Here is a 17,934-nt window from a genome sequence, read left to right as displayed (position 1 = left end):
GGGGGTAGGCTGCTCTTTGAAAAGTGGTTCGTATCTGCCTCTAATATTATCATAAGCTTTGCATCTTCAAACAAAGTTCTCCTCACTCTCCACCTCCTCTCTGCATACTTGGCAGCCTCTCCTCCTTGCTGGGAATGTCATGAGCGTGCCCCACCTCTATCTCTAGCTTGTGTGATGATACTTTGAGCTGACCAATCGCCACTCGTGAGCTGTGTGGTATGTAGATGTCCATATAGTGTGGTTGCTGTATGAACCTGTCCTCCAGTATGGTAAGGAAATGATCTTTGTAGTGTGACATCTTCTGCTGAAGGGGAGATGTGATCCTGTCGGAGCACTATGTCTCTCTCACTGCGTGAGAGATGAACCTAGGGTGAGTCGGGGTCATACTGGAAAGGTGGTTGGCTCTCAAGATCAAGGCCATGTGCTCCGAACCATGCTCTAACCTGTGTGTACCAAGCTATCATATCCAGATTCTGCTAACTGTATGGCTGACTCAAATGCTTGCCGTGTGAGTCGGTCGACCGGGAGAGCTCTTGCTCTTTGGATAAAGCAGATCATTAGAAAGAGTGCCTCCACTACCACGGGGGGGGAGCAAGCTTTGCCTTGATGATGTCTTGTGGCGCTGTGTGCTTGCATCGAAACAAGCGGGAGACCATATCTACCTGTGGTCTCTCGATCCGCACCCACTGGCTATCCGTTAATCCGGGTGCCCACATTGCTGCTACGTACATCATGGCTGGGGTGACTAATGTATCAAATAGCCAGCCCTTCGTGCGGGGCTCCTGAAAGTGTGCCTGATGACATCTCCGCTCTAACATGGCCAAAGCTGCATATCCTCGGGTGAGGCTGTCAGTGGCGGCCTGTGCCATGGAGAAGGGTCCCTATCTACTAGTGAAGGTGATTCCTAGGTAGACGTAGGAGGTGACCACCTCAACCGGGCCTCCTGCTGCTGTTGTAAAAGTGGCTGCTCGTCGGACTGATATGGAGGTGTGGAAGATCATGACCTTCGTCTTCCCAAGGTTCACTGTTAGTCCTGTATGTGTATAGAACTCATCCAAGGCGCTCAAATGGCTCTGTAAACCCTCTGGTGACTTTGAAATGAAAATAATGTCATCAGTGTATAGCATAATGTGGATTGGGGTACCTGCTAGGTTAGCTCTTGCTCCTCCCGCCCGTAAGATGTAATTGGAGATCTTGTCAATGTAGAATCCAAAGAGGGTAAGGGAGGGGGGGCATCCTTGCTTAACACCAATGGTGCTAGCATTAGACTTTGATAGGCCGCCTGGACAACAAACTCTCCCAGTCACTTTGTCATAGAGAGCATAGGCCCATGTCATCTCTGATGGTATCCCCAGACTGTGAAACCGCCGATGTAGATCTTGACTCAAGAATAGAATGAAAGAAAGAAACTAACCAAACAGAAACACTAGTAGAGCTGTAAAAGGTGAGTATCAAGAGCCTGAGGGGTACGTATACAAAAGATGGGTGTTTGTCTCCGAGAACATATACAAATTGGTGGATATGTGTGTATTAGAATCGGGAGATGGCTCGCATTGATCGGTGCATGATCATGTCGATGTCCTCCATGGTGAGAGTTTGCACAATACGTCTCCCATGTCTTGCCTTTATGGACCCGACCCTCTGTTGCAACCTCCTATGGCGATGGGAGCATCCCCTCATCTTGGGCCTCTTGGATCTCCTCAGATCTGCTGCTCGATCACTCCCATTAGTGATATGCCTTGTGTTACTCCTCTCTGGCTGCTCTCTCCTCTCCGCTCGATCTTTGGATGGAAGAACATTGTGAAATGTCTTTGGGTGTGTCTCCTGGTCTGTGAGCCTCTCTCTCTCAATAACCCTGCTCAATGTCGCTGAATCTCCAGTAGATAGAGTCCAAGAGAGTCCAAGACATCTCTGATCCTGGTATCTCATAACTCTAGCTTACGTTAGCTTACGTTAGGACTTAAGATTTGTTCCTTTAGAAGTTGTTGTGTGAACATTGATATCTAGGATTAAGTTTTTAAGATGTCTGATCCTTTTTTGTTTAAAGTTGAGTATTTGTTTTAAGTTTTAGCCAAGTAAGCCGTGTCAACTTATTTTGCGCATGCCTTTTCTAAAAACATTTTTAAGTTAATAATGTTTTGTTTTATCTAGTTTTGTTTCGTAGCAAACAAAATGATTTAGTTTTTGTTTTTCTTTTCTTGTGTCCCTTGCTTTTATAGTTGTATGAGTGCTTTATTCCCTCTTGTAGTTCGTGAGTTTAGACTCTAGATAGAGGCCCAAAACCCTCTCTAAAGAAGCAGTGAAATCGGCCATGTGTCTCATAGTATGCTGTACAGTGGCATATATAGTGGAGCTTTGTCTCTGGCTCTCTCTGACAAAGCTGGTACAGGCTGGCCTCAGCTGAGATGCCTCGAAATTGGCCAGTCGTAATCTCCAACTGAGATGGGCCTCAGCTGAGATGCCTTAAAACTGGCCAGTCTCAATCTCCAACTGGTGTGATGGGCGAGCTCCATCGTTGACATTCTGGGTCTGGTGACACATGAGCCTCCTTGGTTTCAGACTTTGGTAACCCACCTTTCTGGTGGGGAATCCCATTGGGTCACCATCGTCAGCCATTGGCCTGTTCTGAGTCGGTTAGCCTTCAATTCTTCCTGAAACACATTTGAGAAACCAAAACAAGGCAGAGAACACTCCTCGCATACAAGGGCTATGCATCATAAGAGATGGCCTTGTAAAATCAAACAATACTTAGCTGAATCAAACAATACTTAGCTGTTCTTCTTTGTTGAGATCCTCTTTGAGGCGAACTAAGTGAATGGAATTGATTGGTTACCAGGAGACAAGTAGCATAGAAGGTGATTTACATACAACGGTGTCAAACAATGCAGTATGCGGCTTTGAAGACAGCAAAGGTCCACTTGTTTTTGGGTTTGTAGATCTGTTTAATGAGCTTAAGGACGAAGGACTTTGGACAGGAGATCCCCAACAAATACAGCAGAAGGGTTTGGAAATGCGTACTGGAAATGCTTTGTTGAGAAGCCTTTTTCCTGCTGAGGACAGCAGTCTATTGGCAATGAAAAGAGCCTCACAAAAGCTGCAGTCAGCTAGCTTGGATGCGAGAGTAGTCGAGCAACATCTTCCTCGAAGAATAAGCAGTAAGCATCCTTCTCCTGAGGAAGAAGCTGCAGGTATAGATTCGGGCAAAGCAATTCAATTTTCATCTGTTTCTGAGCTCTTGGAGAAGGTTTATTGTGGCTCAAACCTCAAGGTATAAAAATTTCTGAAATTAAATGCGAATGCAAAGTTTTCACTGTACAATTTAAACAGTCTCAAGTTTAATTCTGACAGAACCCCATATCATCAGAGCAAAGCTCAGCCTCACTGACATCAAGTACTAGTGAGTCTGTTTCAGAAATGAAGTGTTTCGATGTGCAAGGAAAATCTGAGGATTCAGTTCGTAAGGACTTTCTTCTTGTATGTTTGCTTGCGCCAAATTTACTTTGTATAGTTTGTTTGGTCTGGTCAAGATCATATTTGGTGTACTGTTTACAGAAACTAGGCATAAATGATTGCATGTGGCTTTTTCTGCAGGCACACTTGTTGCGCCTTGTTTGTTGTCCACGTGGGCCCCTCCCCCATGCGTGGTCCGCTATCGCATCACAGTTGAAGAAGATTGATGTAAGCCCAAATTTAATTTTGCTTTGTCATGAAGCACTAGTTTTCAAATATCTGTGAGGTTATTATGCCTGAAATGATATCACTGAAAGTTTGCATCTTGCAATATAATTTCACTTAGTGTTTGTAAGTAGAATGGTGTGACCTTGAAGTTAAAACATATAATGTCCAAAACATCACCCCATTGAAAGAAAAGGTGGTAGGTGATGTCGATGAGATTTAGATTAATATAAGCCCAAGTGTATTATTCTACTTTATGGAGCATGCATTTTTCAAACAGAAAAGGCTGTAGCGTTATTTTTCTAAATTGTAACGTATGAAGCCATGGAACTGCAGCTATTGAAGTAATTTATCATTTTCTCTTGCATTCCAGGTTATTCCACGAAAAATAATCGACCTGTCTATGAACCAACCTAAGAATTTTCAGTTAGCATTTCGGGAGATTTTTGTTGACAGTATCAAAGAAGCAACTGATTTTGCGAGGGTAGAATGCTTTTTCTCTTTCTTTGTTTGTAAGAATCGATTGCCTCTCTTCATCTCTCTTTTGCTGAATTATAACTTCTGTTAAAAACTCTTCAAGCACACATAGCTTATGGTAAAAGTACAAATGAAGATGCGTAATACGGACCACAGCAAAGGTGTAGTCCAAATACAAAACTCAAATAACTAATCTATGTCCTGGTTTTACTGAGTCTAGTAGATCTTCTCAATGCAACATATATACATGAATCTCCACCCCCTCTTACTACACAGAGAGGAGTCACATTGCAGCGGGCAAAGATCGCTCGGTTTTACAGGTGGATCCGGGCACCTGGGTACCGAGCCACGAGGGTACACTAGAAGGGAGATCCAGGAGATCTGGATACGACATCAGCAGGCCAGAAAGAAGAGGATGGGGCGGGATTTCTCTTATATCCTTTGCCGATTCTCCCTCCCCTACCCACCCCTGCATGTTTTCATATACCCCCAATTTGTTACAGAATGGAGCTAGCTAGATACATGCATATCATGATTGCACTCCCTGAGAATAGGTTCATACCCATAGACCTTAAAGCTCCATCCTCATCATCCACACACATGTATGTAAGCCTAGTCTTTCTCTAGCACCTACCTAGATGATGCTAATGAAGCTTTCTTTCTTTCTTTTACCCTTGCTCACACAGACAGCCCAGTGGTGGCCTCAACAGAACGTTGAGATTATGTTTGTTTCTTTTTCTGTCGTCTTTTCTTTTAATGTTTGCCTGAAGAGCTGTATCACTTATCAGACGTGACATTTTGGTCTCATTTATATTTTGGACCTTTTGTTGGCATTGATAATGCTTTTTATAAACAACCCCAAACTACCACCAACCCCCCCCCCCCCCCCCCCCCCCACACACACACACACACACACCCTTTCCTTTGTTGGTATGAGCCAGTCATCGGTTCCAACACCAGGTGTACTTGAATCATTTTTGTTTCTGTTTTGCTTCTCATGACTGATTACTTCTCCCTTTGTGTGTATGAGCCAGTCCTCACTTCCAACACCCACGACCTGTCTATAGGATATATACTTGAATGGTTTTCGTTTTTTTTCCCGTTCGCAGGTCCACAGTAAGCATCATCTGATATGCTTGCTGAGATTTCGTCTCATAGGTTATGCTTTGCTTGTAGGGCCCCACTTCTACCACAAGTTTCTGGACTGCCAGTGAAGAGCTGTTGGGTGATGAGGACAGCATTCGCACGAAGAACTCCTCTCGCTATGCAAGTGATTTTGAGGAGCTTTCTGTGCTTGGTATATGTCTAAGAACCAAGCAGTTTTATTTTCCGTATGCTAAAGACTTGGGTATATATATGTGGAAGAACGTAATGGATAAGTGTGACAATGAACAATATTCAGTAGTAAGAGAGTTTTTCGGTATGCATATCACCATTGTGATAGGATTGCTGCAGTTGAGAAATTAATCTACACCATAGCATGAGTGTCAAATCGTGTGTATAAAGTTTTGTAAACGAGGTGATCAATAGTGTGTGTGACTGCATTGTTGAGAGACACATTCTTGCTACTATGTAGCATCCTGGTAGGTGGACTGGGTGCTAGTCCTTGTCTTGAACTAGTCCGAGTCCAGGCCAGTGGTCCAGTGGACCCGACTACTACACGACAGACGAGCACCTTAAGGGGAGATGGATGGCAGCCAGACGGTCACTTACCTGGATAATCCTCAACCACACTTTACTAAGAATATCCCTCTTTAATAGATATTTTGCTCTTGTATATACCATGGAGGTTGTTAGGATTATCAGGTGTTAGTTTCATTATCAGCCTATCTTGGTCTAGAGTTTCGAGTCCATCACAGAGTCTCACAACACACTCCATGCACCGTTGAGTCTGTACATGCCCGTTGTATCCTGTCGTCCTTGGGTCTGGAGCTAAGATTGCTGTCAGCCAGTTCTTGCAGATGATACATTGTGAGTTCAGCTGAGCTTTTTGAGTACCATTGTGTGTGTTACAGTTAGTTTCTGGTCGTGGCTATCTATTTATTCGTCATTGCCGTTCTCTTTGTGTAGTTCATTGAGAGTGAGACTTCGTGCACACTGCACTGAGAGGCACTCACAGAGAGCATGCACATCACGACACACTTTCCTTTTTCATTCTCGGCATGCCTGTTTTACTGAACCCACTCTCTTTTTATCTTCAAAAAAAAAAATCTCTTTGTTTTTGTTTTTCTTCTTTTTCCTTTTATCTTTTTTTTCGTTTTCTTTCCTTTTACTTCTGCCTTTTATTTTTTTTAATAAATTAAAACGAAAAATGAAAATTGTGTAATGCACCATTTTTTTTTTACATGCAATGCAATACTAGTACGTTGGACCTAGCAAAATCAATAGAGAGGAAATAGTGCTGGAGGGAACACGAATGTAGGAGAAAATATTAACTTAGCACTTCAGACTACTATTGAACAGAGGCAACAGCTACAAGAGTTAAAATCTGAGCTGGAACTGTCAATAGTATTGGAATTGACAATAGTGGACATGTATCAATTGACACACCATCATTTGTTCCATACCCCCGCCTAAAAAAGTAGAGTAATCGCACTCAATCACGCCTGCAAAATAGTTAGTGGACCATTAAATAGCTGAGGAGACTCTGGCTCTATGCATACATGCATTTGACTATGCAAACCATGCTTTGATACAAAGACACAAGTCACTGAACAATGACAATCACATTCACATCACTATCTCTATTGAGATCTTAGACAAGGACTGTGATCATTATGACTTACTTAGCCATCACATCCAGACCGTGAAGGTCTTGGTGCACTAAATCTTGTCGCTCCAGATTCACATGATCAAGACAAAATGCTAGAGACATTTCATGACAAAGAAATTGTGAGAGTACACAAATTATTCAATTATTAAGGAATTCTTAATCAATTATGTCAACCTTTGATGTACACATCATAAAATCACTCATCAGAGTACTCTCAGTTTGTCAGCACCCCCAAAATCTCGAAGGGAAATTGGTTCATTCTATTCCCGTCTGGGCAATATGTGACAAAGGAGTGGAGTGGCTCCTCTCTTGTGCACCACACACCGGACCAGATTCAACCCGTTGATTTGACGTGCACTTTTGGAATAGATGGATCATGGAACTAAACCAAAAGCCTCAAGGTAAAGCTCTAGTACCTGAGGAATATCTTCCAAGTCCTCCTCCATCCACTTCGCATCAAGAGCGGGATAATTCCTGAACTTGGCCAAATATCTGCAGACCAACTTACCCTTCACTTTCCTTTCCTTGTGTGCTAGGACCTGTTTAGGTATAAAAATCCACTCAGTTTCTTCTACTGTGGTTGCTTCTTTGTCTCCTTGTCCTCTAGCACTTCACCCTTGAAGGTCTCAGTAGACTCATGTGAAAAGCATTGTGAATCTTCCAAGTATCTAGTAACTTCAATCAGAAGGACATATTATTGATCTTTTTGGAAATCTTGAAGGGCCCTTTAACTGGCTTGGTACTAGAAAGGTGTTAATTTCACAGCAAACATATGAACAAAACTGAAAAACTTAACATGTGAACTTGAAACAAATTGAAGTCACAACACGAAGAGACGGAGTTCCACTTCTAGATACTTTGGCTCCAAACTCTGGCACCCCTGGTGAAACCGGCCCGTAGGGCGGTAGGCGTTGGCTTTCACCCGAAATTCTTTACTTTAGACACGCATAGAGTACTTTGCAAAGGTAACCTGTAACGGGGATTAACACCTACGTACACACACGGCTCGGAAGCTAGAATACTCCGAGCAGACGCCGACAACCTGTAGGCCCCAAAATTGGCGCCCCTTTCGGTATTTCTTTATTCTTTAACAGTGGGAATAAAACCTGTGATCTCCTACAAGCTGCCCCGCACAATCTAGGCTAAGAAACACCTGCTCTGGCCCGATTTTGGCAGCATAACTATACTAGGACGCTTCACAGTCAGTATCCCCACGCAATAGGTGACTTTTTCGACGCATACGGACACTTTGCAAAACCTGGCGAGAATTTGCAGCACGCTGAATTCTCTGTTTTCTGCCCCGAAAATGCGCCAGTTCACCCGTACAGCGGTCCCTTCACGTGCCCGGACCTCCTGGGGGTATTAGGGTCCGTTTAGGGCTGAAAACCTAGACCTGCAAAAATACACAGCAGGCTGTAATTCCCTGTTTTGGGCTGCGTTTCGCGTGCCGGTGGCAACTGTAGCAAGACCTTGAGCTCCCGCACCTGTAGGGCTACTTGCCCTTTGAATCGGACGAGATTTATGATGTGAAACCTCTCCAAATTCACCTGTACCTGCGGGGGATTAGCCGCTAGCTAACCCACTACTTGTGCAAGAGGCTCTTGCCTCGGCAATCGCGCATGAACCCACATAACTGTACATTGGTCAAATGAAAAGCCCACTAGAGGGGCATAACATACTGCTCATAGGGGAGAGAGAGAGCAATGCGTAGCGTGCAGGGCATCACTCCTGGCACCGCACTGTACATAAGGGGGAAAGGAAGCACTCCATAGCTCTTAACCTGTGACAGATGCAAAATGAGGCTCCTCTCAGCTTAAAATTCAGCGCCCATTTTTCTGGAAGAGGCAAGTTCATGAATTTTTGCCACTTGGCACATTTACAAGCATTTTCCCGTTTCGGGTTCGCCGCTTAAAAATCTCCTGACCGGTTACCCAGTTGACTTCGCGGCAGAGTTGTAAAGTGTTCCCCTAGTCATACCGGAGGTAATAACGCGAACACATTTCGTGGCCCAAAATAGCAGTTCCCTAAATTTTAGGAGATGATTCCGTTGGGCTCCCTGTGGTCATCTGACCATCTATCCTCATTGGGACCGCATCCAAAAGTGCAATGTGGCCCAACTGTCGGATACTTTCTGTTGGCAGTCACACCTTGACTTTAGGCCTTTATTGAGTTCACTTCCTAGTATCCACCAACTTGCTAAGTGCGACGGGGGGACCTATATGATCTTGCTCTGAGCCTAGAAATCCTCTTACCATACGAATTCCAGTGCTGACCACTACCCATCTGCGGGTGAAACTACCGTTCACTTTGGCCATACAATGTCCGACCATTTGCTACTTCAAGAAGAGGGTCTCAAAAATAAAACAAAACCCATTGGAAAGAAACCAACAACTAAAGTTAACAGTTGCCACCTCCTCGTGACATAGTTAAGAGTTGCCACGACCCCGTGACAGCTAGATAATTCCTGAACTTGACCACATATTACGGACTAGCTTACCCTTCACTTTCCTTCCCATGTGTGCTAGGACTTGTTTAGGTATAAGAATCTCCTCAGTTTCTTCTACCTCTTGTTGCTCCTCTGGCTTCCAATCCTCCGGCACTTCATGTCACAAATCTGTGACGTGGCTACCTGGAACACACCTACACTGTCCGCAGACAAAGGGGTAACGTGGTTGCCTGGTACTCACTCACACACACACACACACACACGAGGCAACAGTCCCGAAAGTGCAGAGCAGGTGACTCGTGGCAGGCTGTACGGACGCCAGCACAAAATGCGGCATAGATTGCAGAATTCCGTATTGTTGACGTGGCAGCACTGTACGGCAGATTTTGACAGCTTTTGGGCGATGCTTTATTCTATGCAAATAGAAAGAGAGAGATTGAGAACTCTTTTGCTTTATTTTTAGGCTTTTGATTTTCAGCTTTTGGGGCTTTGCTTTTGGCAACCCTTGTACTCTTTAAATATGTGAGCAAGCCTCTCACAACTCAGAGCATCTGGATGCAGAGTCTGAGTGTGAGCGCTTGCCCGCACTCTTGTACTTTGAACACAAATTAATACAAAAAGAAATACCGAAAGGGGCGCGAGTCTTTGGGTTCAATATCTCTAGGCACGGAACTCCGCCGGGCCAGTGTCGAATCAATTGTGAATTGTGAACTGTTTGGAAGTGGAAATTGGTTTTTTCGTGGTAGATTCTTGACTTGGAGTGTCCAAGTCTGTTACAGTGGTATCAGAGCACGACCGATTTCTCTTCTACGGAAATCCGATCCCAATTTTTTTTCCGCGGCACTTATGGCTTGAGGCAAAGATCAATTGACTCCCTTTGCATCCGGAGATGCGGGAAGGGATCACAACGAAGATTCAGGCAAGGAGTATGGCCTGCCTCGACCTACTCAGGCGGAGCGTCGAGAGATGGAGCGTCAACGATTGTTCGGCGAGGCAACAAAGATGATGCTTAATTTTGCCAAGGACCCGAAAATGGCAAAATATTGCTCTACGCACATAACAAAGCTGAAAAGCACGGCAAAAAGTAGAAGAAAGGCACTGACTTCCCGGGTTATTTGGGCCGTCAGTCTACTTTTGAAAAAGCAAGAAAGCAGTAGAAGCGTGTTCGATTTGAAGGAGTACCCAATTCTTCTTCTTCTTCTTCTTTTTCTGACAGTTCTTCTAGCTCATCTGACTCGAGCGAAGAAGACCGAAAAGGCAAAAAGTGTAGCAAAAAGCAACGCTTCGGAAAGGGCAAGAAAAAGGCAAAGAAGTCTAAATCTCACCCAGTGAGTGTCAGTTCTACAGAGGACTCGTCTACAGACAGTTCAGACTCTGACGACAACAACTTTTATGCAAAGAAGAAGAATTTTTATAAAACCAACGAGTATGACTTTCTGGAAGACAAAAGCAAGAAAGTCCAAGAGTTTAAGGAAGGTGGACAATCAATTAAATCTGACAATCTTTCGTAGTCTGGGTGCGGTCTTAATGCAAGAAGGCCATGTCATTGCTTACGAGAGCCGATTGTTCTCAAGGGCGGAATTGACATCACAGATTTATGAGAAAGAGCTTTTGGCGGTTATGCATGCTCTTACTCAATGGCGGCACTACCTACTCCGAGCGGATTTTACTGTCTTTACAGACCATTTGAGTTTGTGCTACTTCTTGTCACAGAGGTAGAGCTATCGGAAAAGCAGATGCGGTGGGCGAACATCTTGTCACAGTTTCATTTCCAGATTGTCCACGTTCAGGGTCAGAAGAATTTGGTGGCAGATGCTTTGTCTCGGAAGCCGTTGGTTCTAGCTATTTCCACGATACATCATATGTCCCAAAGTGATGACATGGCTACCCAACTGCTGAAACCCTAAATTCTGAAAATCCTAATTTCTGCCAGAAACCCTAATCTGCAGAAAACCTAATAATGGAAACCCTAACCCTAAAAACCTGCAAACCCTAAATGACTGCAGGCTGAAATGCTGACGTGGCATGGCTGTACGGCAGTCCCCGAAAAACGTGGAAAATTTGCCAGCGGTACGGAAACTCGCTTTTTGCGGTGCTGATTACTGCAAGGCAGCAGCGATGCTTTTTTCCTACGCAAAGGATGGGAGAGAGAGAGCAGCTTTTGCTTTATTTTTGATTGGCTCAAGAGAGAGCTTGTGAGAGAAAGAGCCTTTGCTTTATTTTTAGGCTTTTGATTTTAAGCTTTTGGGGCTTTGCTTTTGGCAAATAAATAAGTGGTTTGGGCTCCCACTCTGGAGAGCATCCGGACGCAGAGTCTGAGAGTGAGACCCAACCACTCTTGTACTTTGAACTCATATTGATACAAAAAGAAATACCGAAAGGGGCGCCAGTCTTTGAGGCCAATGTCTCTAGGCACGGAACTCCGCCGGGCCAGTGTAAATCAATTGTGAACTGTGAATTATTTTGAAGTGGTTATTGGTGTTGTCGCGGTAGATTCTTGACTTGGAGTGTCCAAGTTTGTTACATCATAGGAGCTTCGAGGATATGGTCGACCAGTATGCCACAGTTCTGGATTTTGCAGACGTTTTCACACGGATACGGGATGGGGAGACACTAGCGGGATATTCCATTCGGGATGGCTACTTAATGAGGAAAACCATGTTGTGCGTTACACAACCGTTGAGGGAAAAGATTATGACTGAATGCCACTGTCCGCCTCTTACAGGTCACCGCGGCATTGCTACCACCATAAAAGGGGTAGAGAGATACTTCTTTTGGCTGAGACTCAAGAAGGATGTGGACAAGTTTGTGCGCAGGTGCTTGGTATGCCAGAAGGTCAAGTTTGACAGGCATAAAGCACAGGGATTGTTACAGCCTTTGCCCATACCCACCCGCCCTTGGGAAAGTATTGCAATGAATTTCATTTTTGATCTCCGGAGAACATAGAGTGGTCACGATGGTATCTGGACTGTTATTGACAGATTTAGTAACCAGGCTCATTTCATTCCAGTAAAGAAAACAGTCAAGCCGGATCACTTAGCGAGACTGTTTGTGGCCCAGATTTTCAGATGACATGGTATACCCGAGACGATTGTCTCCGACAGGGACCCCAGATTCACGAGTTTGTTTTGGATGGCAATTTGGGGGAACATTGGCACGCGGTTGCAGTTCTCGTCATCTTTCCACCTGCCGACTGACGGGCAATCTAAGATTGCCAATTTAGTGGTTTTAGATTTATTGAAGTCTTATATCTCGAAACAGAAGACTCAATGGGAAAAGTATCTACCTTTGGTGGAATTTGCCGACAATAACACGATACTCTTCGACGAGGAAGGCGCCATTTGAGATTGTTGAAGGTGCTGTGAAGGTTCCACCCTTCCTAAGCACGAAAGATAAGATTTTTGAAGCGGATGAGTATACGCGACCTAGACATGGCTTTTGCCAAGGTCCGTGAGGCTTTGCAGAAATCTCAAGAACGACAGAAAATGGCAGCGGATCGCCATCGTCGCGATTTGAAATTGAAGGAGGAAGATTGGGTACTCTTACGTTTTGAGAAGGCACGCATGAGAAAGAAGAAGGGAAAGGAGAGGCTTTTTTCCAAGCTTAGTATGGGATACTACGGAACTTTCCAGATCTCTGCAAAGATCAATGATGTCTCCTTCCGATTGAAACTGCCTGACACTTGGGGGATTCACAATGCATTCGATGTGAATCTCTTGAAACCTTTCAAAGGTGATGTGCGTGATGATGGGGAGTCTGATGAGCAACCAGAAGTGGAAGAAAACGAGGAGATCCTTGTTCCTGAACATATTTTGGCACATAAGGAGATCCTTGTTTCTGAACAGATTTTGGCACATAAGGATACGAAGTATAAAGGTAAAGTCCGAAGGCGGTTCTTGGTTAAGTTCAAGAATTATCCTGCATTGGATGCGAAGTGGATGGAGGAGGAGGACCTAGGAGATACTCCTCAGATTGTGAAACTTTACCTCGAAGCTTTTGGTTTAGCATAGTCTACTCCGATGGAACCCAAAATTCAGCTTGGCCGGAGGTCTGGTCCAGTGGGATGCACAAGAGGGGAGTTACTCCGCTCCTTTGTCAATAGATGCCTCGATTTTGATACTAGAGTCACTGATGTCTCTTTTAGCTTCGGGGATATTGAGAGCTGACAGTATTTTGCTGTATGACATTATGAAATGGAATTCCTGAATATGAAACTGATTTGTTCTTGACTTGTTTTGAAGTGCAGGAACTGATAGACGAAATGATTGCAGCATTTTGGTCTACTTGATCTCGATTACACATGGTTGCAATAGTGGTTAGTCAATCGGACATCGACGAGGTCCCGACTGGATCTAGATGTGATTGCTAGCTACATTGCCGATAAATGATGGTCTAAGATCCGAATGAATTTTGAACGTCATGTGATGTCTTGTGATGTCGTGTGATGTGACTGTCGATTGGTACATGTGCTAGATGTGTGTTCCTAACAGTCAGTGTCTGCTAAGACGGTTTATGGCCTTTGTGTGTTTTGCAGGTGTAATAGAGGGTGATTACAATGCTTTCAAGAGGGGCGTATGTCACAAAGTGATGACGTGGCTACTCGACTGCTAAAACCCTAAATTCTGAAAACCCTAATTCCTGCCAGAAACCCTAATCTGCAGAAACGCTAATTTTGGAAACCCTAACCCTAAAAACCTGCAAACCCTAAATGGCTGCAGGCTGAAAATGCTGACGTGGCATGGCTGTACGGCAGCCCTTGGAAAACACGGAAAATCTGCCAGCTGTATAGAAACTTGCTTTTTGCGGCGCTGATTACGGCAGGGCAGCAGCGATGCTTTTTCCTACGCAAAGGACGGGAGAGAGAGAGAAGCTTTTGCTTTATTTGTGATTGGCTCAAGAGAGAGCTTGTGAGAGAAGGAGCCTTTGGTTTATTTTTAGGCTTTTGATTTTAAGCTTTTGGGGCTCTGCTTTTGGCATCCCTTGTAAATAAATAAGTGGTTTGGGCTCCCACTCATGAGAGCATATGGACGCAGAGTTTGAGAGTGAGACCCAACCACTCTTGAACTTTGAACTCATATTGATACAAAAAGAAATACCGAAAGGGGCGCCAGTCTTTGAGGCCAATATCTCTAGGCGCGGAACTCCGCCGGGCCAGTGTAATTCAATTGTGGACTGTGAATTATTTTGAATTGATTATTTGGTGTTGTCGCGGTAGATTCTTTACTTGGAGTGTCCAAGTCTGTTACATCATAGGAGCTTCGAGGATATGGTCAACCAGTATGCCACATTTTCGGATTTTGCAGACGTTTTCACACGGATACGGGATGGGGAGACAGTAGCGGGATATTCCATTCGGGATGGCTACTTAATGAGAAAAACCATGTGCGTTACACAACTGTTGAGGGAAAAGATTATGACTGAATGCCACTGTCCGCCTCTTACAGGTCACCGCGCCATTGCTACCACCATAAAAGGGGTAGAGAGATACTTCTCTTGGCTGAGACTCAAGAAGGATGTGGACGAGTTTGTGCGCAGGTGCTTGGTATGTCAGAAGGTCAAGTTTGATACGCATAAAGCACAAGGATTGTTACAGCCTTTGCCCATACCCACCCGCCCTTGGGAAAGTATTGCAATGGATTTCATTTTTGATCTCCCGAGAACACAGAGTGGTGACGATGGTATCTGGACTGTTATTGACAGATTTAGCAAGCAGGCTCATTTCATTCTAGTAAAGAAAACAGTCAAGCCGGATCACTTAGCGAGACTGTTTGTGGCCCAAATTTTCAGATCAAATGGCGCGCCTGAGACGATTGTCTCTGAGAGGGACCCCAGATTCACGAGTTTGTTTTGGATGGCAATTTGGGGGAACATTGGCACGCGGTTGCAGTTCTCGTCATCTTATATCTCGGATGACAAGACTATGGGAAAAGTATCTACCTTTGGTGGAATTTGCCTACAATAACACGATACACTCTTGGACGGGGAAGGCGCCATTTGAGATTGTTGAAGGTGCTGCGAAGGTTCCACCCTTGCTAAGCACGAAAGATAAGATTTTTGAAGTGGACGAGTATACGCGACCTACACACGGCTTTTGCCAAGGTTCGTGAGGCTTTGCAAAAATCTCAAGAACGACAGAAAAAGGTAGCGGATCGCCATCGTCGCGATTTGAAATTGAAGGAGGAAGATTGGGTACTCTTACGTTTTGATAAGGCACGCCTGAGAAAGAATAAGGGAAAGGAGAGGCATTTTCCAAAGCTTAGTATGTGATACTACGGACCTTTCTAGATCTCTGAAAAGATCAATGATGTCTCCTTCCGACTGGAACTGCCTGACACTTGGAGGATTCACAATGCATTCCATGTGAGTCTCTTGAAACCTTTCAAAGGTGATGTGCCTGATGAGCAACCCGAAGTGGAAGAAAACGAGGAGATCCTTGTTCCTGAACAGATTTTGACACATAAGGATACGAAGTATAAAGGTAAAGTCCGAAGGCGGTTCTTGGTTAAGTTCAAGAACTATCCTGCATTGGATGCGAAGTGGATGGAGGAGGAGGACCTAGGAGATACTCCTCAGATTGTGAAACTTTACCTCGAAGCTTTTGGTTTAGCATAGTCTACTCCGATGCAACCCAAAATTCAGCTTGGCTGGAGACCTGGTGCAGTGGGATGCACAAGAGGAGAGTTAGTCCGCTCCTTTGTCAATAGATGCCTTGATTTTGATACTAGAGTCACTGATGTCTCTTTGAGCTTCAGGGATATTGAGAGCTGACAGCATTTTGCAGTATGACATTATGAAATGGAATCTTGAATATGAAACTGATTTGTTCTTGACTTGTTTTTAAGTGCAGGAACTGATAGACGAAATGACTGCAACATTTTTGTTTGAATGATCTTGAATAGACATGGTTGCAATAGGGGTTAGTCAATCGAGCATCTATAAGGTCCTGAGTGGATCTAGATGCGATTGCTAACTGCATTGCCGATAAATCATGGTTCAAGATCCGAATGAATGTTGAATGTCATGTGATGTCAAGTGATGTGACTGTCGAGTGGTACATGTGCTAGATGTGTGTTCCTAGTGCGTCGGTACTAACAGTCAGTGCTTGCTAAGACAGTTTATGGCTTGTGTCTGTTTTGCAGGTGTAATCAAGGGCGAGTACAATGCTTTCAAGAGGGGAGTATGTCACAAATCTGTGACGTGGGTAGCCGGAACACACCTACACTGTCCGCAGAGAAAGGGGTGACGTGGCTATCTCGTACTCACACACACACACACACACACACACACACAAGGCAGCAGTCTCGGAAAGTGCAGAGGAGGTGACACATGGCAGGCTGTATGGACGCCATCGCAAAATGCGGCGCAGATTGCGGATTTCCGTACAGCTGACTTGGCAGCGCTGTACGACAGATTTTGGCAGCTTTTGGGCGATGCTTTATTCTATGCAAATAGAAAGAGAGAGATTGAGAACTCTTTTGGTTTATTTTGTTAAAAGCATAAGAGAGAGAAAGAAGGAGCCTCTGCTTATTTTATGAGGGCTTTATTCTTCAAAAGCTTTTGGAATTTTAGGCTTTTGATTTTCATTTTTTGGGGCTTTGCTTTTGGCAACCCTTGTACTCTTTAAATATGTGAGCAGGCCTCTCACAACTCAGAGCAATTGGACGCAGAGTATGAGTGTGAGCGCCTGCCTGCACTCTTGTACTTTGAACACAAATTAATACAAAAAGAAATACCGAAAGGGGCGCGAGTTTTTGGGGCCAATATCTCTAGGCACAGAACTCCAGCGGGCCATTGTTGAACCAATTGTGAACTGTGAACTGTTTTGAAGTGGTTATTTGGTGCTGTCGCGGTAGATTCTTGACTTGGAGTGTCCAAGTCTGTTACACTCCACCCTCGAAAGGTCTCGATAAACTCACGCAAGGTTGTGTATATTCAACGTATTGATCCATACTGTACCAAACAACGTATAGAACAAGGTCTATACGTACACATCGATATGTAGGCGACCTTTGTTGGTTTTTAAAGAAAATTTATAAAATGCATATTGGTGCATGGGCAATTTCGCCTTGTGAGTTTTTTTAAGTACGTTGGTGTCCAATCTTGAGTTTTCAAAACTCTTTTCTCAATAGTCGAATGTCACAAAGAGAATCTTTCGATGCAAAGTGCTCAAGCTTCTTTCCTTTGTACATTTTGAATCATACCATACCAAACAACTCTACTAAGTTGGTTGTTTTTTTTGTACTCACTATGATGAGCCTTTTAAAGGTAACAGAATGTGGTATTTCCATTTTGAGCGTTTAGTGTTGTTGTGATATTGGTAGCTCTCATTTGTTGACGAGCTGATATGTGTCTGATGTGTTGTGCAATAGTAAGGCTTTGGGGATCTGCTTGAATTGTTTGATGTTCTAAAAGTCTTGTCTCTAAATGTGTTTTGAAATTGTTTTAGAATATCCAATGTAATATATAGCGGAAGTGATTGATGGTGAATGCTCAGTATGAATGCTCAGTGTGTACTCAAGGTTCCTTCCACTGAATGAGAGAGTTCCTTTTACTTCATGAGATA

The 17,934-nt window shown here is 44.1% G+C and overlaps 1 protein-coding gene across 5 annotated transcripts in view; it reads left to right on the top strand.

The window, feature by feature from the left end:
* The window catches only part of GCN2 (protein kinase family protein), a 253,789-nt gene that overhangs the window by 81,509 nt on the left and 154,346 nt on the right, over positions 1-17,934 (top strand). For all 5 annotated transcript variants that reach the window (XR_015187920.1, XR_015187919.1, XM_086511103.1 and 2 more), the window contains exons 6-10: positions 2,837-3,268; positions 3,349-3,474; positions 3,592-3,678; positions 4,049-4,159; positions 5,329-5,449. Coding sequence is in view for 3 of the 5 variants with exons in the window: in XM_086511103.1 (XP_086367229.1) it covers positions 2,837-3,268; positions 3,349-3,474; positions 3,592-3,678; positions 4,049-4,159; positions 5,329-5,449 (877 nt within the window). In the remaining 2 variants the exon portion in view is untranslated. The remainder of the gene's footprint in view (positions 1-2,836; positions 3,269-3,348; positions 3,475-3,591; positions 3,679-4,048; positions 4,160-5,328; positions 5,450-17,934) is intronic.

Source organism: Adiantum capillus-veneris, chromosome 4 (assembly GCF_014529385.1).
Source record: "Adiantum capillus-veneris isolate H3 chromosome 4, ASM1452938v2, whole genome shotgun sequence".
Lineage (NCBI taxonomy): Eukaryota > Viridiplantae > Streptophyta > Polypodiopsida > Polypodiales > Pteridaceae > Adiantum > Adiantum capillus-veneris.
Note: the sequence above shows the minus strand (reverse complement) of the source record. Positions and strands in the feature narration are given on the sequence as shown.